Raw genomic sequence first — 24,266 nt, forward strand, 5'->3', positions numbered from 1 at the left:
GTATAATATTTTCTATTAGACAAGGCTATTTCATATTTTAATTTTCATTCTATTTTTTTTTTTATAAGTTTTATTGAAAAATATGAATTAAGGAACTATAATGAGCATACAAACGAGGAAGAAATATCTTCTTTAAACTTTATGAAGTCGTTTTGTATCTATCAAAAATAAAAATTAGCTATACATTATCATCGACAATTCTGTACAATAAACGTATTAGTATGTTCTTGAGATAATTAAAAAAAAAATTGATCTCAATCGAACTGAAATTGAAACGAATTCTATTGATTATTGACAAGGGCTTTCCTAGTGATTTGATGTGATCCACCGACTTATAAAACTCAATGCGAATTAAAATTAAAGTTTTTCGCGCTGTAGCTTGATGACCTAAAATCTTTTATCTCAACAAAGCTACAATTTATGCACATTCGAGCTAATGAGAGTAGACCTGCGCATGCCCGAAAGCTAGTTCCTCGTCTAACCGTTTTAACGTTCATGTCAAGTATCCAAACTTCAAAGCACTGCTTCTAAGGCTCCAAAGCTTCGAGCACTGCTTGATAATCGAGGCTTCAGAGGACTCCAAAATATAGACATTTGTTTATAATTCGTCGCTGATTGCCTGTTAGTTCAGTTGGATACAGTATTAAATACCGGAATAGTCGTCAAAGAAGTAGCAGTAACAACGTAAAGACAGGCGCTGATGCGTGTTTATACATTGTTTCTGTCTTTTCCCGATGGCGTCCAACGTGCTCGGTCTTCATGGTTCTGCCCTGTCGACAAGTTACGTCCACGAGCTCAACGAAACGTTCTGACCAGATGAAGATGAAACGCACAAAGCTCGACGTCATCAACGCGACCGTTGAATCCTATCTGAAGCGTCGACGCTACCAGGTTAGGCTCGTCGTTAAATCACAATCCCAAGCAATGCGCCGCAACGACAGCGGCAGTCTCGTACAACATAACCTCTAATGTTGTTTACGCCTTGTAAAGGATCTGAAGCGGCGCGATATTGATTTCTTAAGCAATTTTTCACTCGATGAACTTTTTTGAACTCGTGCATTCATCAACCATTTCTTTAGAAAATTCCATCATGGTTTTTGGATTTTAACTTATCGACGTAGATGCTACGGCAGTTCTCGCGTGTTTCCACTTATGTATATTTTAACCGGGAATGGATTTTAAACTGGTTAGTTGGCTGTAAAGATACTTTTTGTTTAATTTTTTAGAGAATTTTCACGTAAGGTACATTGTAAAATATTGTACACACGAAGCAGCTCTTAAATTTCAATACTTTTAATTAAATGTGATAATAGTATATATAGGTTATCCGAATGCAAAATTTATATTTATGAATGGAGCCTAGTTTTTGTAAGTTATTATAATTGTCAATAATTCGTCGATTGGAAGTTATAAACCTGAATTTTAGTCAAAATCAAAAACTGAAAGTACAGTTGCAATGTAATAAAATTTGTCGTTTATTCTACTTTTAAAAGCAAGGAATGCCTTTGATATAATTAAAGTTTAATACGATTCCAGACCAAACGCACCTAAATCTTTCTATTAATTAAAAATATTTAAACTTATCTGGAATCTTTATTATACAGACAAATATATCCAAATAATTTTTTTAGTACACGAGCGCTAATACTGTTTTTATTAATAATATTATTAAAAATAATTACTTGAATTTAGTAAATCTTTTATCAATTTTATTGTATTTTGATATTTATAAGAATAAATTAACAATTTTGAAGTAATTGACATTATTTAAATTATAATTGCTTAATTTACATTATTTTATTTGCCTTGGTTAGAATTCAAGGAGCAGAAACTTAAGTTAAATTGAAAATATTTTGTATTTTCTTGAAATAGCTTTCATTTATTAACCATTCATAAAAGTAAAATAAAAAATATAGGTTATAGTTTCTTTATAATTGTTTATATATATAAATATTTATTAATTCCAGGACATAGACATATTTAAGAAACCAGAAAAGACTTACTGTCGCAGTAGTGAGGAGATGACGTTGAGTGTTACAGCCGAGTGTAGTACTTCCAGAGATAATTCCATAGTTTTCAGTGCAATTTCTAACGATGTAACAGCAGCAGATCAAGCTTATCAAAAGTTAGTTGCTCCTTTATATTCTACTTTTATTATTAATTTAAAAGGTTATTATTGTAACAAAACTCTCATGAATTTTTCAGGCTAAAGCATTGTATAAATGGACTGTCAAGTGATAAACTTAAAATGGAATTAAAAAGTATTTTATATCCAGTGTTCTGTCACCTATATCTTGAAATGCTTCATGCTGGCAATCGGCAAGCAGCTGTGCAGTTTATGAAGAGTCATCAGGCAGACTTTAATTCTGATACAGAGAGGGATTTCTTGGAAGAACTATCGAGTGTCTTTTCTATACAAGATATTGAACTGCGACCTTTTGTTAATGCCTTTAGAACTAGAAAATATAAAGTTGATTTGTCAGATGAAGCCCATATTATCTTACAAAAATTCTTGACTAAGCATGGCCATGTTATTTTGATGCAGGTAAGATTAAAAAAATCTTGTTTAAATATGTTACTTATTTAAAGAAAATGGTACTTCCTTTAACATTTATAATGCACTTTATATTTTTTAAATTTACTAAATTTACTAAAATCCCCAATAATCGAAACATTCATTAAAATAATAAATTATTATATGTATTTTAAACTTAATGTGTAAAACATGTTAATTGTATTTATTTACAAATAATATTTATAAATAATAATTAAAAATATTTTACTTTTTGTTTTAACAGAGAGTATTGCCTAAATGTCACTTAATAACTCTAATTTCAAGTGTCAATCGATAAAAATCGCCATATTTAATGTTCAAAATTTGTGAATAGACTGCTAATATATAAATATATAATAAATATAAAATTCATTTTTATTATATACTATATATTTTGTTAGATACATTTTACTCCATAATTTTTCAAAGTAATATTTTATTTCAAATGAAACGCAAATTTTTAATAAATAACTATTGAGATCAAAACTCGATTAAAAAAGAAATTTGATAGTAATAATTTAAGCATAATCCATGTCCTGTACTCTGTTTGGCATTGCCAACAGTTTAAATTACTATATACTAAAAGCAATAAATTTGTTAATAATTATTTATCTTAATTCTTAGGTAATTAATACTCATGTTACGGTGATTAAAAACCTATCGGACCTGTACTCCGTGGTCGATGAAAACAAAGAGGAAAACGAGAAGAAAGGTGACATAACGATAAATGGCCACGTCGAGCAGCCCTGTGGCACCGGCGTTGATCGCGAGATGCGCGAGTTACAGGAAGCTATCAGATTGATGCGAAATAGTGCTCACCAACCGCTTCGGATATTCGCGGTTAATAATGCCATTGAAAAGTAATGAAACTTAATGGATTTTTTTTATATATAATGTCTAATAAATTTCTTTTAAGAATTTCTGGATTTACCTTTGTTTTATCGATTGCTCGCATGCGTTACTTTAAAAAGCATCATTTTTTTTCATTTTTTTTCATTTTTTTTTTTTTGTTTTCGTTAAGTTCTTTTTAAATGGTAACAGCAAAATTTGGAAAACAAATTTTATACAATTGCACAATGATAAAACGCTAAAAATAATTGTAGATAAAATTTATTTATTACATAATGGGCAACTAAACGTTGCTTTTTACTTTTACAGTAACCTAATATAACATAATGTATTCTCAATAAAATAAGCAAAGCAAATAAATCGTCTTTGAAAGTTTATTTAAAGAAATAACTAAGTTTTCAAAATAACATGATTTTTATTTTAAAGAAATTTTACATTACTTTAAAGTGCTAGTTGCGGTATTATTACATCGAGTATGGATAAATTAGCTGCAGGCTTCAGTACAGCAGAAATTAGACTTTGGGGTATCGGTGAAACAGTTCTTACAAGGCCAAGGTTTAGAAATCCGAGTATTAAATTGGCTTGTAATCATTCGTCCACGGTTGAAGCATTAGACGACGATGAAATGTAAGTTATTAAGTACATTTCTTTGTATTCATATTTATAAGATATTTAATAGATTAGAGACAGATGGAATGGTAAATTATCTTTCATATTCAATGGTAAATATTTCAATATATCAATTTTTATCTTAACTTACAAATTTGTTTACAATTAACACGTCCGGATTTACTCCTTACGTGGAATTTATCTTCTTTATTTTACAAAATATTTATTAAAAAAAATAGAAAATCGTAAATTCATTACTTGCTTTATAATGATCTATCAAAATTGTATTATTTATTTTAAAGAATTATTAGTTAGATCGATCGATTTAAAGGGTAAATATTATATAAATTATATATAAATATAAATATACATAAATATAAGTTATGTATAAATACTTAGTAATTAATTTCTAAATACGAAATGTCTTTAACATAATATTGCAGCGATGAAGCTGGTGCAGTTGTACTCAGAGGTCACTCGGATGTTATCCATGACATGAGATTTATTGCTGAGCCTGAGGTTCTTCTTTCGGTATCTAGCGACAGAGACATGAGAGCTTGGAGACTCAACGATTATACTTGTGCAGCTGTTTATAGGTGAATTATATATTTAAAAATATTGTTTATTTTAAATTTTATTTTTGAGTCTTGATATTTACAACGAATCGATCTACTTAATTAAAAATGAATAATAAAATTTGTTTACTTCAATATTGATATTAATGTAATTTTAATAAAGCTTGAAGTTAATAATTTAATAAATATTAATATATAAAATAAAGTTAAAAAATACAATATTATTTGACATTATTGTGTATTATTGTATATTATAAATTGACATTATTGTATATTATAAAAATATAGTTATTAATGATATAGTTATGAATTTTATACTATTTCATTGTTTTCAATTTTAAATAATGAAAATATGCTTAATAAGCATTATTGAGTTACTGTCAATAAATGAGTGCATTATTATTAATTTGTTTTTTCAGTGGTCATAATTATCCTATATGGTGTATGGATACAAGTGTATTTAATTTGTATATAGCAACTGGTTCGCATGATAGGACAGCCAAACTATGGTCGTTAGACAGAACTTTTCCACTTAGGATATATGCTGGTCATTTTATGGATGTGAATGTAAAATAACAATGACTTTTCTTAATCTACTATCGATAAATAGTTGAGATTCTAAAAATTGGATGTATCATTTCAGTGCGTAAGGTTTCATCCAAATACTCGGTACTTGGCAACTGGTTCATCTGATAAAACTGTTCGACTTTGGGATAAAGATGATGGTAATTTGAAAAGGGTATATGTAGGTGCTCAGTCAACGATCTTTAGCCTTGCCTTTAGTCCTGATGGAAAGTACCTGGCTTCTGCTGGTAAGTTTTGCCATACCTGTGCTTGAGCATGTATTTGAAAGTATATATTCATATTAAACATACTGAGATTTACAAGTTAATCTAAATATATATTGTCCGTTAGGTAAAGTGTAATTATATTGTCTCGGACATATGTTAATTATGAATAGTTCAATAATATACATTGAATTAAATTATTTTTTTAACGTTAATATTGACCAAGGTCCGAATGAATTAGAGTTTATATAGAGAGGGTTTTATGTACCTTCGATAAATTATAAATTGAAATTATTTATTAAATATAGCTTCAATGTTTTTTTTAAGGCGATGATAAATGTATATCGATTTGGGATTTAACAACGAACGCGATGCTTACGGAATTAAAAGGTCATCAGGACTCAGTGATGAATTTAGATTGGAGCTCTGATGGTGAGTTTATAGCTAGTTCTAGTTTGGATGGTGTAGTACACTTATGGTCAACTCAGGAGTATATCAAGACTGGAAATACGTGAGTTATTTTGAATTTTAATTGATATATTATAATGCAGCAAAAGCTATTATTCGAAATGTAAAAATAGTAAAATAGTGAGATTTTATCTGCACATCTTAATGTCATTTTTTTCTTATAAATTACCAGAAACATAGATAATAGGCTCACATTTTACTAAAAGTTTACTTTAGTAGGTAATCCGCATTTTCGAAAAAGATACAATAAGAATCAAGCACAATTGTAATATTTACTTTATTGTAAATATCACTTACAATACACTCAGAAAGCTTTTATTGCAGTCTCACTTAAATAAATATACTACATGGATTATTATATAAATGTATTTGGATGTTAAGAAACGATAAAATTCAAATAGCATATAAATTAAACACAATAAAATTAAAAAATTGTTGTCTGTTATGAAATACAATGAAAGAAGTGTAAGCTTACAGGAACAATTAATTTTCTAAATTAATATAATCTAATTATTAGATGGTTTTTCATGTTTTTGTACCAGTTTTTCAATATAATACTCGAATTTTCAAGTGATTCAAAATTTATAATGTATTACATATTGCTTTATAACCAAGACATTAATAATTCATAATTATTAAAAAATAATGTAGTTTTAAAATATTTCGACATATAAAAATAGCATATATATATATTATATATATATATATATATATATATATATATATATATATATATATATATATATATATATATATATGTTTTTTTTTTTTTTTTTTTTTTATTCAAATTAAATCGAATTCATTTATAATTTTCATTTTAACTCGATCTAAATTATTTTATTTAATTGTCATATCATTAATATTTCAGTGGCTCATCGAATCCCACATCTACTGTCAATCCTCAAGCATATGCAACAAATTGCTCAAGCATTCTTTCGCTACGTTATTACGGCAAAAATAATTCATTTGTTTGTATCGGCACGACGTAACTTCTCGCGTAAATATTAGCAATAATAGTTCTTTAAACCAAATATAATTAAATTCATTAAAGAATTGAAAAGCCATGTTGACCTTTCTTCGATCGATAGCTCAGTGGGGGTTCCGTAATTCTATTGAAACTATGGTACCATTGTGGCTGTGACAAAAACTCAATTAGTATTCTCATCATAAACTACTTACTATTAAATGAAAATGTAAATAAAAATCTACGACTTTAAAGTATACATGTGATGAAAAAAGAAAAATGAACTAAAGTAAGGAAGAGCATCATCAAATTTTAAAGTGTTACTTCCTATTACTAACATAAGCAATGAAGAAAATTTTTGTATAATTTAAGTTAACATGTATGACAAAAATCAATATCTGTGGGCATGCGATTTTTCAGTTTCATTTGCATGTAGATCAAAGTCGTTTTATATTTTAAGCAACTTTTTAGTAATAAATTGATAAATTATTTTAAGAAAAATTTAAAAACAAACAATTTATTTTTCAAGCAACCTGAAATTATAATTTGTATCTACTACATTTTATGATTACTTTAATATACAATTTTGTATATATTAAGATGTTAGTGCTGTTTATAATGACAACAAATATTTAGTTAATAAATCTTTACAAGGGTGTCATAAGGGTTTAAGATTTCCAAAATATAAAGCGACAAAAAATTTTTTGATATTAAAATCTAAAAAAAGTTTATATCTATTAGTTATAGTTAAGTAATGTCACAATTTTATAAATTATATGTTGTAAGTATTAATACATGTACAAATGAACTGTAAAGTTATTCAATTTTAAGGTTGATCATTAATCTTTGTTAAAATGTTTACTATTTTAATAGTAGTTTAGTAATTTTATCTAATAATTTTAGTTTATTAAAATAAAATTTAGTACGTTAAAGTTAACAATGTTCAGTTTATAAATATTACTTTAAAAATTAAGTAGTAAAACTTATTAAACTTATTGATAACATTTATAAATGTAAAAATGTTTTGATGTAAAATAACTAGTATGTGGTAATTAACTTATATTTAATTGTTAGTATGTAATAATTAAGTTTTATTTCACTAAGTAGTATATAATCAATGAGGTTATACTTAATTAGGAAAATTATTCTTATACAAAATTAATTCCTAATCAGTAACATTCTTTTACCGAAACAAATATTTTTATCATGTTATATGTACTGTGTACAAAGATAAAATATTGATATCCATATTTTCATATTGACACGAAGCCTTAGTATTACATTCAAACTATATTTAAAGATTTTTCAATTCATAACTCATATTGATTCATTTATAACAGGGGTTTTCTATGCAAACAAAATTATATGTCTGTACTTAAGAGTTAAAATTTGAAAAAAAATATAAATCCAATGGGCTTTGGAAGGACAAAAAGTAATTAATTTTTTTTTTTATTAATGAGTTCATATTTTTAAATAATGTAAATATTTCAATTATAATTAGATGGGTTTAATGTAAAATATAAGTAAACAAATTATATTAATGAAAACTTTATTTAACAAAAACTAACGTAAAATATGTAATGTTAAAGTCATGTTATTATTAATTTATAAGTTTGAATTTTATCACACAGAAATAAAAGTAAGACAAATGCTTATTCTAAAAATATATAATGAAATACAAAAAAAAAAATTAAATATACAAATAAATCTGTATAGTTAAATATTTTATAATAGATCAATTTTTTAAGTACATGTTTTATTATAAATAAATATTATGGAACTAGCTTTCCTGAACATGAATTGAAAAATATTTATTTAACGTGTGAATAAATAGTACCTGCAAGTAGTTAGCTAATTTTAACTTCAACTGTTTTTATACAAAAAATTAAAAAATTCATGTATTATTTATTGAAACTTCTAATTATATTACATACTTAGAAACGTAATTAATATAGTATTTGAAATTTAATTTTCATTATATATTTTCCAAATTTATTTAAATTCTTAAAAAGAAAAAGTCAATATTTAATATTTTTAATATAAAATGTATTACGAATGTATATAAGTAAAATTATCACAGTATATTAAATTATATAAATGATTTTAATTAAGTCCATTAAAATTTATATTTAAAAACTATTACAAAAAATCTCGTAATGTTAATTTTAAAAATAATTTTTTCTAATTAGTTTCATTTTAATCTTATAAATTATTAAATTTTTAGTTGTATTTGAATGTATGAACGATAAAAATGGATGTAAATACAAAAAATTTTGTACATCGTATTTCATTGTGTCGTAGGAATTTGATTTCCTACTAATCATCGTACTAAGTATAAAATCGAATAGAATATAAATAATAAAAGCTTAACTCTAATAAAGTGCACAGAAATATACTATTAACTCAGTCGAGTTTAATATACGTCGCGAAAACAATATAATTCAGATTAGATTTTCAACAGAATAAAATTGCACGTGCTTTTAAGATTTTTTTTATATATGTCATATTTTTTCTATAATTAATCATCAATTTATTTTTTAATTCAACATAAGGCATTTTTTTTATAGATACAATCCATAATTACATACATTCATTTATTCTTGTAAAATATATTTAAAAACGTAATACCTGTAACATTTGTTAACAAAATGTTAAAAAATAAGTAGTAAATACAGAAGCAATATTTCTTGTTGTAAATCACAACGTATTTTATTTAAAAAATTTACGTTTGTATATTTTGTATATTTTCTCCTTTCTCCCTCTCTCTCTCTCTCTCTCTCTCTCTCTCTATCTCTCTCTCTATCTCTGTCTTGTTCTTTTGCTTTCCTCTCAAACTCTTTATCTTTTTATTCAAAGATCTGCATAAAAATTTAAGTTGCGTATAGTAAAGGTACACAGTTTACAATTTTTATCTCCACAATGTATATAGTACAATGTTTGAAGCACATTTTCATAGAAGTATTTTGATAACGTTTTAACTTTCTATTTTGCTTCCTTTACTTTATAAATTGTGAAATTGTCGAAACAAAATCGATTTTGTTACATTTTATCGACACTATTAATGCTGTTCTGTTAGCAAGAAATTATTACGAAACGTAATAAAAAATATATATATAAATACGCGATTGTTGGACAGAAGAGAATCAATTCTGTCAACTAATTTTCATAAATATGTGCAACTTTAGGTACTATCGCTTGTATCGACCTTTTATTGCCTGAAGAGCCTTTGCCATCAAAGGAGCCTTTGTTTTCTTCAGTGTAGATGATGCTAAAATTAAATATTATACAAAATTAGTTAAATTATAAATAGATAAAAATTGAAATTCCAAAAAATAAAATACTTTATATAGATATAATAGTGACCGATAGTAAATTATATATACATTGCAAATATCATAAGTTTTTAACTTATTTTGAATTTTATGTTTTTAAATATAAATGCTCATTTATAAGTATGAAATAGTATAAAGATTATTTTTAAAAAACTCAATATTATACGAAACGTATAAAGTTAGAAATATTAATTATTACATTAGATTCAACATTCGGACATCGAAATTATTAATGTATTAATAATGTAATTAAATTAATTTTATAAAATAATTTTATTATGATGGCATAAGAACTCACAAGACGATCGGATTCTTGCGACGGGCGGTGGAGGTACGGTGATCCTTTCTTCTAACATGCTACCGCTATTTCCACTACTACTGCTGCAACTTCCAGATGTTGCTATTAACTTCTTTTTAAGATCTGAGACTTTACTTGAAGAATTGGCTGTGCCATATTTGGCCTGTTTTCGTAACACGTTTCGAGGTGGTTTTACTACATTATCTACATATGCTAGTTTTGTTGATCTTACAGGTGTTGATTTATCTATTGATTGTTTTATATTGGCTGTTAAAGCTTTAAGTTTTGCTTCGCGTTCGTCAAGACATCGCTAAAAAATCATTTTATTGATTTAATTTCAGGAAATTATTTTAAACTTAAAATTGCGAGATAAACACTAATTGAAAGAACTTAGTATAATTAATCTATAATATAGAATAACGCTTCTTATAATTTAAATACATTTTTTAAAGTAATAATTAATAAACTACTTATATTTTTGAAATTATGGGAATATATTATTTTAAATGAAAATTACGATTACAACTACCTTTATAACAATTTAAAAATAGATATTTCATTTACCATATACATTTCACGCCATGTCTCCATCTCTTCTCTTTGCTTAGTTCGAAAATCTTTGCTGCAATGAAATTTCCAAAGAGGATCCGAATCTTCAATTAAATAAGGATTATGATGTTCCAGTATGAATAACTGATCGGGTGTAGCACGCTCGAGTACAGGCTTAATTATATAATAAGGTACGCCACCAGTGAACTCAAGAGCTTTAATAAAAATCGATGTTAATAATTAGTCCTTTTCATTACTTTATAAAAAGTGTTTTAAATTACTTACCATCAATATTTTCAATAAGTACTCGAATACACATTTCATAAAGACTTGGTACGTTCGTGTAACCGATCTTATTGCCCGAATATACTTTTGTTCTGTAAAATTATAAAATTATAAAATTTAGTTATTAAATAATAATGTAAATTAATGAGAAACATGAAAATCAACATTTATTTATAATTAATTTTTTACTTAAAATTATTAAAAATTTAAAAACTATTTTGTTAAATGAAGTAGAAACCATTACAGAATATTTTACATCACAATAAATATGATTAGTTTTTACTTTTAAAATTTAAAGTTTACATAACGAACTTTTTAAGATATAATTAAAGTATAAGTATATGCTACAAATAATAATTTAATTATAATAAGAAATTTCTTAATACTAAATTCTTACATCGTAATTTTTTAATTAAATCGTTTATTAGCTAATAGAAAAGTTGTAAATAAATATTATGCTGTTGAACACATATCCGCAATATATATTCATCATGTTGCTTTTAATATTTATTATACACACTTCAATGGAATAAATTTAATTTACATTTATAAAAAAAAAAAAAAAAAAAATAAAAAAAAAAATAAATAAATATATATAAATACAAAATTTAAATTTAATTATTAATAAAAAATTTCATTCAATTTCAATCTTCTTTGAGCAATTGAAAATATTTCTGAATTTTACTTAATAAATTATCCGTTCAAGTACAAACTGCAATAAATGTTACTTAAACAGGGTAATATTCTTTTATTAAGTATATAAAAAAATATAAACATTCTTATATAAGTTTTATTGCAAGCTGGTTTTTAAAAGAAATTTCTTATATTTAAATCACCTTTGATTTTTAGCATAAATTACTTGAGATAACATATTATCTTCGTCTTGTCTACGCTGAGCATGATTCAAATGTGGCAAGGGTTTATAATGTGGGCTAGGTTCTGGTAAAGTTGATGCTAAATCAACTTCTTCGTCGATTCTACTAAGTGGCTCTAATTTAACATTAGACGACAAAAGAGGTAAAGACTGAAAAAGTTGTATATTTAAAAATAAATTAAATAATATTGTAATGATGAAAGTAGTTATACAATTTTTCAATACTTAAATAAACAATAAGGTAATAATAAATAATTTATGATTTATTACTTCTGGACTATCTGGTTCACTCTTCACTTTATGCAGTACACATTTACTACTGGAAGGTATAACTGGACTTGACTGTGCACTTGGCTGGTCTATTTTACTTGATTTTGATAAATTTAAAGAAATACTTTCTTTTTTCTTTTTTGACGGTGGCAACATTGTACACATACCAAGAGCATCAGCAAAACTTGTACCTGAAAGTAAAATTAAAAATAATTTAAAACTTTTCGTCATACTACAATATTATTTGGTTTTTTTTTTTTCAATGAATAGATGAATTTTCCAATAAAATGAGCAATGACTTTTAAAAACTAAAAATAATGTTTTATATAAAATATATTCATATATGTAATAATTAAATTTAATAAATAATTAAATAACTAATTAAAAATAATTAATAATATAATTAAAATCATTCTTAAAATTGTAAATTTTTTGATTCTGTACATTTTAGTTTTTTATTTAAAGACTACATTTAATTTAATTTTTTAATAAACCAAATTCATTAATTATTATATTTAAAGAAATCATGCATAATAAACAAGTTATTATTACATTTATAATTAGATGATTGTTATTCTATCAAGTAAAAGGGATTTTATTAAATATAAATCTTATAAAATTTACCTGAATTACAATCTATTCCACCATAACCGCTTTTTTTTGTTTTTTTTTTCTCTTTGTGTTCCTTTTGTACTTTGTGTGACTTGGATTCTTTATGTTCTTTGACTTCATTATTTTCCTTACATTTTCCTCTATCATCTTTAGTGGTATTTTTTTCTTCTTTATGACTTTTACTATTTGATTCCTTTACTTTATCCTTATTGTGTTTATCTTTATCCTTGTATTTTATTTTAGAATGATCCCTATTACTGGAGGAACTTGATGTTAATTTCAATGATTCCTTATTACACTGTTCATCATTTTTATATTTTCTTTCCTTTGCACATTCATTCGATTTAGAACTCGATTGTTTTTCATCCTTTTTCAACTTTTCACTGGATTCGTGCTTTTTGATTTTGCTGAAAATTGCAATACAATTTTATTTTACTTCATAATTTTTACACTAAAATATTTTGATATAAATTAATCTTTCATTAAATGAAAACAATTGATGCTTATTTTAATTTTATATATTTTTAGTAAACATACATTAAGTTAACATTCAACATTTTTGGATTTAGATTTACGTATATTGAAGTTTTAAAGAATTATACTATTATTATTAAGTGCTATTATGAAATACTTAATCATATAATAGTTTATAATTTTAGTAGGTACTTATTTAAAGTAGTATTATAAAAAATTAATTTTTATGACTAATGGATTTTATTTGTATATGTATGTATGTATGTATGTATGTATGTATGTATGTACGCTTATTAAATATCATTCATCAAATCGTCATCTACTAGATTATAGAAAGCTAATTTTTAGGCTTATCATTATAAATTATAAATTTATAAACTTTGAGAAATCAAAATTGAACCATTAATTTGAAAATGTAAGTATTTACATGTAATAACGTGTATGATAACATCTGTAACATTCCACAAAAATTTTAAAGATCATTATATAAAAATTTATGCAGAAGCTTTGATTTAACTAATAAAAGATTTTTTACTATAACTAGTGATCATCTTTTTCTATAAAAAAAAGGATTTATAAACGTTTGTAATATTAAGTATAAAACAATATAAGTAATACTCTTATAGAAGTCAATGATTATATATTCTATTTAAATAAATTATATGCTGTAAAAAATAAACCAATTTGATATACACGAGAATTTTATAGAATTTAGATTTACTTTCTTTGAATATATGATTTATTGAATCATGAATATATTGAAATAAAAATGATATATATATATATATATATATATATCATGTGCCTCAATTATTTTTACAATCTTACAAAATTACAATTCTTTAAGCTACTTTTTTTTATTTTCTAAAACATTACAAAGTATTGTCTTATTTTATTTGGTTATAAAATTATAAATATTTTTTCAAATATGTAAATCTATTTTAATGAATCTGTGATATAATTTTTATATATATTCAATTAAATTATAAAATAATTTTACTAACATTTTTTGTCAATAATTTAGAGCAAATAGTATTCCTTATAGAATAAATTTATAATAGAAACTATGATGTAATTTATTTTAATAAATTATTTTTATTCATCTTATATATTAATTACAGAGAATACAAATTTATAAATAGTGCATATTTATATAGATATCATTGTTAGAAAATAAATTATTGTTGACATTATTCTATTGTATTTATGTAATAATATAAATGTAAGCAAATTTTTAAAATAAATTAAAAATTCAATAGTCTATTATGATTTAGATTAACCAAATTAAATATAATATAACATACCCATGGCTGGAACTATTGCGATGCTTTTCTTTCAACTTTTCTTTATCACTCTGGCTTATACTTTTCAGACTAGACTTTTCTTTTAATTGACTGTCTAATGAGGGCATTCTGCAATTCTTTTCATCCTCTGATCCCTCATCATTTATCACATATTCTTCATTATATGCATTTTCTTCTTCACTTTCCAGTTTTTTTTTTTTTTTAATATCATTTTCTGCATCGCTCGAACTTGAGTCATATGTTCGTTTTCTGTGTTTTTCATCATCTGAGAATTTTTTATTTTTACTTGAAGATGAACTTGTACATGATTCGATTTTATTTTTATCTTTATCTTTTTTTTTGTTTTTAATATTTTCTGGATCTTTTAAGTTGTTCTTATTGACCTTTGCAGACTCATCTTTATGTTTGTCTCTTTTAGATTTTGATTCTTTTTTTGAACCTTTGCCTTTGTGGCACAAGTGTTTAGAATTCGTAAATTTTGAATTAATATCCAATGATTTGATTTTACTTTTAGCCTTTGAGATATTATGGCTGTAACATAAAAAATAAATTGTACAAATTCTAGTTAAATTCCTTACATAATATTTATTACATAATAATAATACATTATTATATATTCTTTAGTACTGTTCAATCTTTATTAAACTCAAATTTTTATAAAAAAACTTTATTTTACATGAATTAGCATATTACGTTAAGCTCCTATAATATTGTTGTGAATATATTATAAAACTATTTAAAAATAATAAATCACTATTAATATATTTAGCAAATAACCTACACTTTTTAATTAAATTTCATTCGTTTTTAATGAGCATTGTTACATATATTTTATTTGATTCATTAAAATTAACAAATTAGTCACTTATCAATACTTGTAATTATGATATAGAGCTATATGCTATAAAACGGAATAATATTATTGCTTCTTCTTTCACCTATTACACTGTTCTATTTAACTTTATGTAACTTTTAAAATACTCCTACTTAATTTATATAAACATTTATATAAATACAAATGGAATGTAATTTTAATACTTTAACAATGCAATAAATGTCAGGTTCCTTTATTATGCATTGTTGATTTCTTTTGTAGGTATAAATTAAATCAATATGAAATAAAATAATATGAACAAATGAAAAATACCTTGTCAATTTTTCTTCATCATCAGATGCTATGTGATTATTTGATGTAGAAGGAGAGGTGTTTGACAAAATATCTTCATCTAAAATGATAGAAGGGGAAAGTACTGGTCTTCTTAAAGCCTGCGAATAGTTATTATAATAATAATAAAATTAAAATGTTTAAATAATTAAATACAATATTTATATTCAACATTTTACCTCTGGTGGAATAATGTTACTGCCTCTGCTTTCGTTTATTATATTTTCTGATTCAGAATCACATTCTGGTGATTCATAGCTCTCGGGAACATCTGGCACACAGGCCTCATCTTCCTCTTCACTAGTATCAGTATTTGCTACCATTATTTTCCATTTAGCTACCAAGCGCTTAGCTGCATCTCCAACACCATTTTCAATTTTACGAAGAGCATTTACTGTACGACCGATTCCAGTTACCTGTAGATGCTGTACTGTCACTGGTAATTTTGATAGTATTTCAATACAATGTAATAACTGAAATTATTTAAAGAAATTTTATTTAACATTTCTTTATGCACGTAATAACTTATTTATAATTATAATGATAGTTTTTAAAATTAACAATAAAACATTTGCATAAATAATAATTGTGATTTTCTAACCTACTTTTTTATTAATCAATAAACTAATACAATTCTATTTTATTTTCACTTCTAATAGAACTATAAAAACAATATCAAAATATAATAAAGTAAAATTAAAATAGTATTTACTAATAAATATTTTAAAAATTGAAAATTTTCAAATGTAATATTTTTCTAAAATTATATTTTAATATATAAGTTGATTAAAATTAATTTCTTTTACATCCAGATATTTAATTAAAAATGATATATATATATATATATATAAAATTAATATTTTATATCAAATTTATATAGTTTACAAAGTGGTAATGAGAATCTTTTATTTAAAAGAAATGATACAATGTAAAGCTTTTTTTAATATCGTTAATTTTATAAATGAAAGATATATCTAGTTATTAATAAAAGCTATACATATACGGTATATTGAAAATAAAAATATCAAGAAAAAGTAATTGTTTTGAATAAACTTTTTTATTTTAGCTAAATCTATAAATGTCCATAAGAGCAAATTTGTATGCAAAGAAGAAAATATAAGAAAATAGATAAATATTATGTTATCAATTTTGATAATTTATTATTGAAAAACAGAATTATTAATTTATATGTAAATTTCACATTTCTCAATGAGTTATTAAATTTTTAGCTTATGCAAAGTATTTAACAAACTTTTTTCTATAAACGAAATACATAAAACTTAATATATGCCCAAAAAAATTAGAATTTAATATTTTTCTCAAACATATTTTTTATTCTATGTATATCAAAGGTTTAAGAGTAACCTCAAATGTTAAGCCTAAAATACTTTACTAATATTTAATTTGACTTCCATAAGGACGGAAAGATAATATTTAAAAAAAATGAATATTAAATAAGCCCAGTCATAAAGGAAAGACATTTTGTTATTTATTTAAATGTATTAGTGGACGAGATTTGAATTTGCTTACTCTTGATTTGTCAAGAATAGATCTATCGATGCTTCTCTGATAGTGGCGAATCTTTTCTTCCGTTGACATCGACATGTTCGCAATTCAGTAGTCAGTAACAGTCAGCAGCAAAGTGCTACAGATGTTTTGTGAGACTGTGACACACTGGTTTCTAGTTCCTACACACTAGTCCTGTTACACACACTACCTTCGCAATAATAACGTCTTACTCTTTTTGATCTTCTTTCTCTTTAACACGCATACTAATGCTAGTGTGTCTTTCAAGCTTCAACGCTTAGATTATCCTCGTTCGTTTTCTCCCCCCCCCCCTTTTTAGCACATGGCTAATTCCCATTTATTCCCCCCAAATGTTCAGTTATACAAAATTGAACGTGCACGATAAGGATCTATTAAATAATTATCTTCTATTGTATTCTTCCATATTAGATGAAATTTAAGTATATGTGAAGTTTTAGGTAGCTAGCAGATCATTGTATTGTCAGATTGTAGTATCTCGATATATATATGCTTTTGTAATATAAAAATATATATTGTAAGTGAACTCGATACTGTCTTCGATTTATAGCTAATTGTATTAATATTAATGGAAACAAAATATCGCCATTTTTATGCCCTAATTTTCTTAAATTGTACTATATTTTCCCTTTATTATAATTTTTGAAAGATAAACCTTATTTTTTTACGAAAATTCTATAATGCACATTAAACTAATTACAAAATTTGTCCATTACTTAAAAAATTCAATTTAAGAACATGAGATGAATAAATTATTTTTATCGGTGATAAATAAACGCTTAGACTAATCCTAAAATCAAAGTGATCAGATCCTGTTGAATCGTCCATCCACTAAGAACAGATTCACGATGATTGGATGTCGTATATTCGTCTCGATAAATGGATGAGAAACGAGGCACATTGATTATCCATGATTACAGACTTATTTTTTTTCATAAAAAAATCAAATAAAAATGCATAATATACTTTTATTATTTAAAAAATATATAAAATGAAATTCATAAATTTTAGACTTTATAATACTTTCTCTTGTTTTGCAAGATAATAAAAATAAGACTTTATCCATTCTTTAATTAGTCAACAATTTATACAATAATTAACTAATGGTTATTTGAATTTAAGACAAATTTTTTTAGTGTTTGATTTAAAAATATATCAGCAATAGAATAAATTAGGCATTATTATTACTGTCTGAAAAATATAAATGAATTTAAAAATAAATTATTTAAAATTTAATATTTAAAGATTAATAATTCATGTTGTATTGTTACATCATTAAAGAATTTACATTTATTGTATACTACTTCAAAAAATTATTGTAATCATATAATTATACATAATGCTATAATAGTAGATAAAGTATTATTCAGTTAAAAAATACCAATACTAAAATATATAAAAAAATGATTTTCGAGATTCATTATTTATTGGTTCCAGGAGTTTTATTACTTTATCTTCAACTTGCAGTCGCTAGTTATTTCTTAATACTTTAAAATATTGTTTTAATTGTTTATTACTTGTCTAAAACTATTTGTCACATTTTCACTCACATATTCAGAATGTAATTAAACCTACAAAGTAATGGAGTACATGTCGTAAGTTCTTTAATGTACAAATCATTTAATTAGATATAAATTAAACGATATTTAAACAAGGAATTCAGTACTATTAAATACGTTAATTATTATATAATTCATACAGTTCACATGGAATAATTGAATGGATTATTAGCGTTAATGCAAATTTACAGATAACTTTATAAAGTAGAATTCTACATTTTATATACACATATATATATATATATATATAGTCAGAAAATAGTTACACTAGAGTTTACACATTCAAATCAAAATAAAATATTTAATCATGCATTTTATATTACACCTAATTTAGACTTTTATTCTAATATTTTTTCACAAAATAAATTAGTAATGTGTATTAATAATACGCCGGTGTACAAATAAACAATCTTTATGAATACAAAAATTAAATTATTTTACAGTTTATAGTTGAGCACTTGAACTATTCAATATTAAATATAAATATATCATACAAAATAACATTATAATTTGAAAGCTGGGAATTTATTTACCAAATGTCTTATATGGATAATAGTATGACTTAAGTAGCTGCTGAGTATTTTCTTCTTTAACTTTCTGTTAATATACAACTATAAGATCCTTAATGTATTTTTACAAGGTACTTTCTAATTGTTCAATCATTCTTAGATCTTCTTCTGGTGTACGATTATGTGTAGGTATACTTTTGTTTGACAAAATTTTTTTGGCACTAATTATTTACAATTAATTAATACTTTTTTCGGTTTAATACAATACAAAAATAACATGTGTATATGATATTAAAAATAACTTACAAAGCACACTCTCCAATGGATTCATCGTTTGTAATTGCTGATGTATTTCTATTATTTTTTAATCTATAAATTATGGTAAACAATTGAATAATAAATTCTGTATTAATTTTTTAATAAAGTATACAAAAATGAAATTGTATTAAGTATTTATACAATTACCGATAATCTTGTAAATCTAATATTTTATTTTTTAAAATACAATCTCTAACATATTTAATATGAAAAATGTTTTCATCCATCGATTCATCATTAAATTTTTGTGCTAATACAATACATTCGTCGTCTCTTATATCGTAAGGTACTTCTATACCACCGTGATCCTATTAAATTTAAAAATCAATAAGTATTATAGAATGTTATAATAATATTAAATTTACAGCGATGTGGATAAAATTTTACTACTCAGTATAAATTGACATAAAACTTATACTGAATTAATATAAACTTACATTAGGCTAAATTATAAAGCTGCTTTTATCGGATAATTTTTAATAAAAAATAAAGTATAATGATATTATGAATAATATTAAGCTAATTTATTTGAGAAAAGTAATAGAATAAAATGATATTAATCAAATGGTTAAATAATATTCAGTATACCAAACTATATCAGCAAATGTCTACAAATATTATTAAATGAAATTTGTTCAAACACTTTGTATGACAGATTGATCAATGTCTTCTTTACCACAATCTTTTTGGAAAGTTGATTTTTCTTTATATTTAGCATAGTATGATTATTCACAACAGTAAATTTCATTGGCTTATCGGGATTAACAATAAATAATTCTTTGTTTTCGACCATTTTTATAAATACGATTAATTTGTAGTACAAGTGGTTAGATTTACAAATCTATTTCAAGTAAACGAAAATTTTTAAATTAATACTTGATGGGATGTTGTCATGTAATTGTTAGATAGAATTTATTTGCTTTCTAATTTTAATGCAAAATTTTCAAATGCATTTTTGGAAGCATATTTTTTAATAGTTCATTTTTACGGTATCCTGTAATTGCGCGCAATAAGAATATTGAATTATACAGTGTGTCTAAAAATTATCATCGAGAGTAAATAATATTCTTTTTCGATAAAATATCTGTTTTGATTTTTTGAATTTATAAAATGAAATTCATTCAGACTTATAAAGATGAAATAACAAATTTCCTCATAAAATAAATATATTATCAGCCTCGTAAATGCTCGATGTTGATTGATCCAGATATTAACCTGGGACAGAATAGGAATTACGAAAATAATTTACGTCTCCCATTGGATGTTATAACTCAAAATTTGCACATGCGCATGATATCTTATTCTTAAATGCAATCGGATATGCATCTTCTGGCGTCTCTGGCAAGTCGGGTTTCACGTCACGAGCGCGCTAACATTGAATCGTTGGTATCCCTCATGATATAAATGCATTACACTTATCTATTATTCCTTACAAATTATCAAATAATAAGTTTCTATGTATTAATTAATACTTTATTATGACTGAGCGCAGTAAAATTAATTTTCTACAATGATTCTAATGATACTTGTACTTGATTCAAAATCAAATTTATATGTCAAAGTGTATTATTATTAAAAACATACGAAGCCAATTGAAAGTCGTTAAAAAAAAAAATAAATAAAAAAAAAAGTGATTTGTAATTATTTGAGTACAATTTATTATTGGATTTAAAAAATTGGAGTGTATGAATGAGACAGGATAAATAATAGTTAGGATCATAAAGAAAGATAGAGTTTCATAAATTCTAGCATAATTTATTGCATATATAAACATTTGATACATTTTTTCAATTTTTCGTTCACGTAGAGCTTATTTTTATTAGTGGATTTAGTATATCGTAGTAGTAAGATTCTATATAGTATAATATAATTTTTGAGAATGATTTAATGCTGATCAGAGAGAAATTTGATAATATATAGAATGAAATTATTCGACTTTGTTATGATTTGGCATGACGCGATTTGCGTTATAATGCATGGCGTAATAAAGAATCGCTTAGAGAGAGATTAGATTATAACTATTTCGTCGAAAAAAATGTTTCAAAGCCAAGATGACGTTCGGCCGAAGATACCGAACTCAAAATAGACAACCAGGGCGCAATTGTCGCTGGGATTATGGTCGGAAGGACGCGTGCACATAACAATACTGGCTATCGCGATAATCGCGCAAAATATCAGATTTGTCGATTGAGTAGGAGAGAGCGGAGTAAACAATAAAATCGACTAAATATCGATATAATATACTAGTACGATAGGAGATAGGGTATCGCATACGTCAATCGATCCCTTATCGTCTTTATTATTTTTTCATATGTTTTGTATAATACATGTATTACAGTGATATACGCAATATATGCTGTAACTGTGAAAATGCTCTCGCTGGCTTTTTTAATTTTTTAATCGATCGCCCCTCCTTTGGACTCGAGCCCACGTCTGTAATAAAGCGTGCTATATTACACAAATCGAATCAAACGAAATATCTTGACAGACACGACCTTGAGTATTATTGCACTTGTTGCAGTGCATCAGAGACTCGTGGGATCCCAATCGATCGCAACTTTCGTTCGATGATACTATCCGTGTGCGCATGCATATGTGTCTCTAAATGCGCATGCATAGATGTTGTTTTTTACGTACGAAAGGGAGATGCGTTTACATTCATGCAACCGTGTGCATGTCTATGCATGGCTCTGTACAATGTACAGCTAATGATGAATTGCTATTAAATCACCTAAATCATTATTGTTTAAAATATTATCGTCGATTGTTTCCATTTCGCTTACGCAATGTTCAGAAATTACACTCAATTTCAGAGATCGCCCATCGATATTAAAAAGTTCAAATATAAATGCTATAGCATCGTTTACCCCCCCCCCCCCCCCCCACAGCACAGCACACGCACACACGCACACGCACACGCCACACACTATTACTCATTGTTTCACCTTTTTATAGGCTCATCGAGGTTACGCATGACAAAGAGATGATTAATATTGCATGTAAAGATGTGAAATACTCCGAACGATGGTAATGATTTTTTTTTACTTATTTAAAATATGGGTGGATCAAGGTCAATATTTTATGCGTGATCTTTTTTCTCTTTTTTCTCTTTTTTGCTCTTCAATGAAAACGAAACCTGAGCTAGCGAAGTGGAAATAATAAACGTGGGTTCGATGAAGGGGAGAGAAACACGTCAGCCGGATGAATTCGGAAAAAGACGGGCACAAGCTAATATTTGCAAAAGTGAGCGAGCATTTTATCACAGTCTAAGCATGATAGAAGGGTAATAACTTTTGCTTTCTTTCTTTCTTTCTTTCTTTCTTTCTTCGTATGTCTTGTAATAACTATCAAATTCGCATCGTACGAGGACTAGATTTGAGTACTTATCGTTAATGGGCTATAACATAATAATACATTGGATTCCCCGGCTCTTTACATTTGTGTATATACCCTGGGAAACTAACTCGCGAGATAGAAAAGAAGAATGTCGATGGAGAAGAGAAGTGATTACGAATCTTATTCGTAAAGTTAATAGAAAAATTTATGAATTATGTAGAGGATAATTCGGCTAGTGATTGTATATTGTACATTAGTTTTTTTTTTATTTTATTCTTCCCATTAAGTGCCTTCGTTAATCCATCTACCTTAAATGTCTATGAATTTAAATACATATACAAATGGAATATTCGTAGGTTTAAATTTAGGAATTTTTCCAAATTTTATACAATGATTTGCATCGTGTTTTTTCACATTAGCCAATCGTATTTCACATTTGTTTTATCATATTTGCTGATAGTAAATAGTATAAGGCTCGTGGAAGTCTCATCTAGCTTGGCTAACAACATCTACATACTGCACGTACATAAATAGCGTATAAATTAATTAAGTACACAAAATTACAAACTTATTAACAAAATTATTGGCAAGACTCGATTCCGGCCAAAGGAATGATACATGACCTATTTTTCTCTTATTTCTTCTTTTTTTCTTATTTTATTGCTTTGCCTCCTTACTTATTCTTATTTCACTTTATTTAATAATCCCTCAAGTACTTAAAACTGGGCCAACACCAAGTCCGCACGAATTCCCGGAGACAATCCTTGTGAAGATTGATAAATTAGCTAACACATATCACAGAATGCGTATTATTTGTCGCGTTTTGAAAAAAAAAAAAAAGTATGTATAATGAAAAAAGGAAGTGGAAAAAGGGAAATTGACGGTTGCATCGGCTCAAAGTAAAATACGTATTTAATAGGAGGAAGAGAATTTTGGAGTAAATAGCTTTCTGTGAATCCTCTTCGTCCCAGACTCGACAATCAAACGATAAATATATTACAGTATGATTTCTTGGTTATAAGAGCTGCA

At 25.4% G+C, this 24,266-nt stretch overlaps 3 protein-coding genes across 3 annotated transcripts in view; 1 reads left to right on the top strand and 2 right to left on the bottom strand.

Moving 5' to 3' along the window:
- The first annotated feature begins 475 nt into the window (after nt 1-475).
- Nucleotides 476-7,262, top strand: wda (will decrease acetylation). The gene is made up of 10 exons (XM_011503944.1): nt 476-891; nt 1,968-2,125; nt 2,206-2,545; nt 3,179-3,414; nt 3,851-4,030; nt 4,456-4,608; nt 5,007-5,154; nt 5,231-5,399; nt 5,703-5,886; nt 6,712-7,262. Exons 1-10 carry the CDS (start codon nt 760-762, stop codon nt 6,830-6,832), a joined length of 1,821 nt encoding a protein of 606 aa, XP_011502246.1. The 5' UTR covers nt 476-759; the 3' UTR covers nt 6,833-7,262.
- Nucleotides 7,263-9,605: 2,343 nt separating this feature from the next.
- Nucleotides 9,606-17,753, bottom strand: EloA (transcription elongation factor elongin A). Its single transcript, XM_011503946.1, has 11 exons — nt 17,501-17,753; nt 16,150-16,443; nt 15,953-16,071; nt 14,806-15,336; nt 13,040-13,434; nt 12,416-12,606; nt 12,108-12,295; nt 11,272-11,363; nt 11,002-11,201; nt 10,438-10,747; nt 9,606-10,075 (listed from the first exon to the last, which is right to left on the bottom strand). Exons 1-11 carry the CDS (start codon nt 17,573-17,575, stop codon nt 9,996-9,998), a joined length of 2,475 nt encoding a protein of 824 aa, XP_011502248.1. The 5' UTR covers nt 17,576-17,753; the 3' UTR covers nt 9,606-9,995.
- Nucleotides 17,754-24,075: 6,322 nt separating this feature from the next.
- Nucleotides 24,076-24,266, bottom strand: part of ss (aryl hydrocarbon receptor spineless) — a 64,613-nt gene continuing 64,422 nt past the window's right edge. The window contains exon 15 of the mRNA XM_011503947.1: nt 24,076-24,266. This exon is cut by the window's right edge and continues 46 nt beyond it. The gene's annotated coding sequence lies outside the window, so the exon portion shown is untranslated.

This window comes from Ceratosolen solmsi, unplaced genomic scaffold (genome assembly GCF_000503995.2).
Source record: "Ceratosolen solmsi marchali unplaced genomic scaffold, CerSol_1.0 scaffold53, whole genome shotgun sequence".
NCBI classification, from domain to species: Eukaryota; Metazoa; Arthropoda; class Insecta; order Hymenoptera; family Agaonidae; genus Ceratosolen; species Ceratosolen solmsi.

Coding starts and splice junctions, on each gene's coding strand:
- wda (XM_011503944.1), top strand. CDS start 760: ATGGTTCTGCCCTGTCGACAAGTTACGTCCACGAGCTCAACGAAACGT. Junction 5,400..5,702: donor AAAGTACCTGGCTTCTGCTG/GTAAGTTTTGCC, acceptor GTTTTTTTTAAG/GCGATGATAAATGTATATCG. Junction 5,887..6,711: donor TATATCAAGACTGGAAATAC/GTGAGTTATTTT, acceptor TTAATATTTCAG/TGGCTCATCGAATCCCACAT.
- EloA (XM_011503946.1), bottom strand. CDS start 17,575: ATGTCGATGTCAACGGAAGAAAAGATTCGCCACTATCAGAGAAGCATC. Junction 12,296..12,415: donor GTGAACCAGATAGTCCAGAA/GTAATAAATCAT, acceptor CAACTTTTTCAG/TCTTTACCTCTTTTGTCGTC. Junction 11,202..11,271: donor ACTTATTGAAAATATTGATG/GTAAGTAATTTA, acceptor TTTTTATTAAAG/CTCTTGAGTTCACTGGTGGC.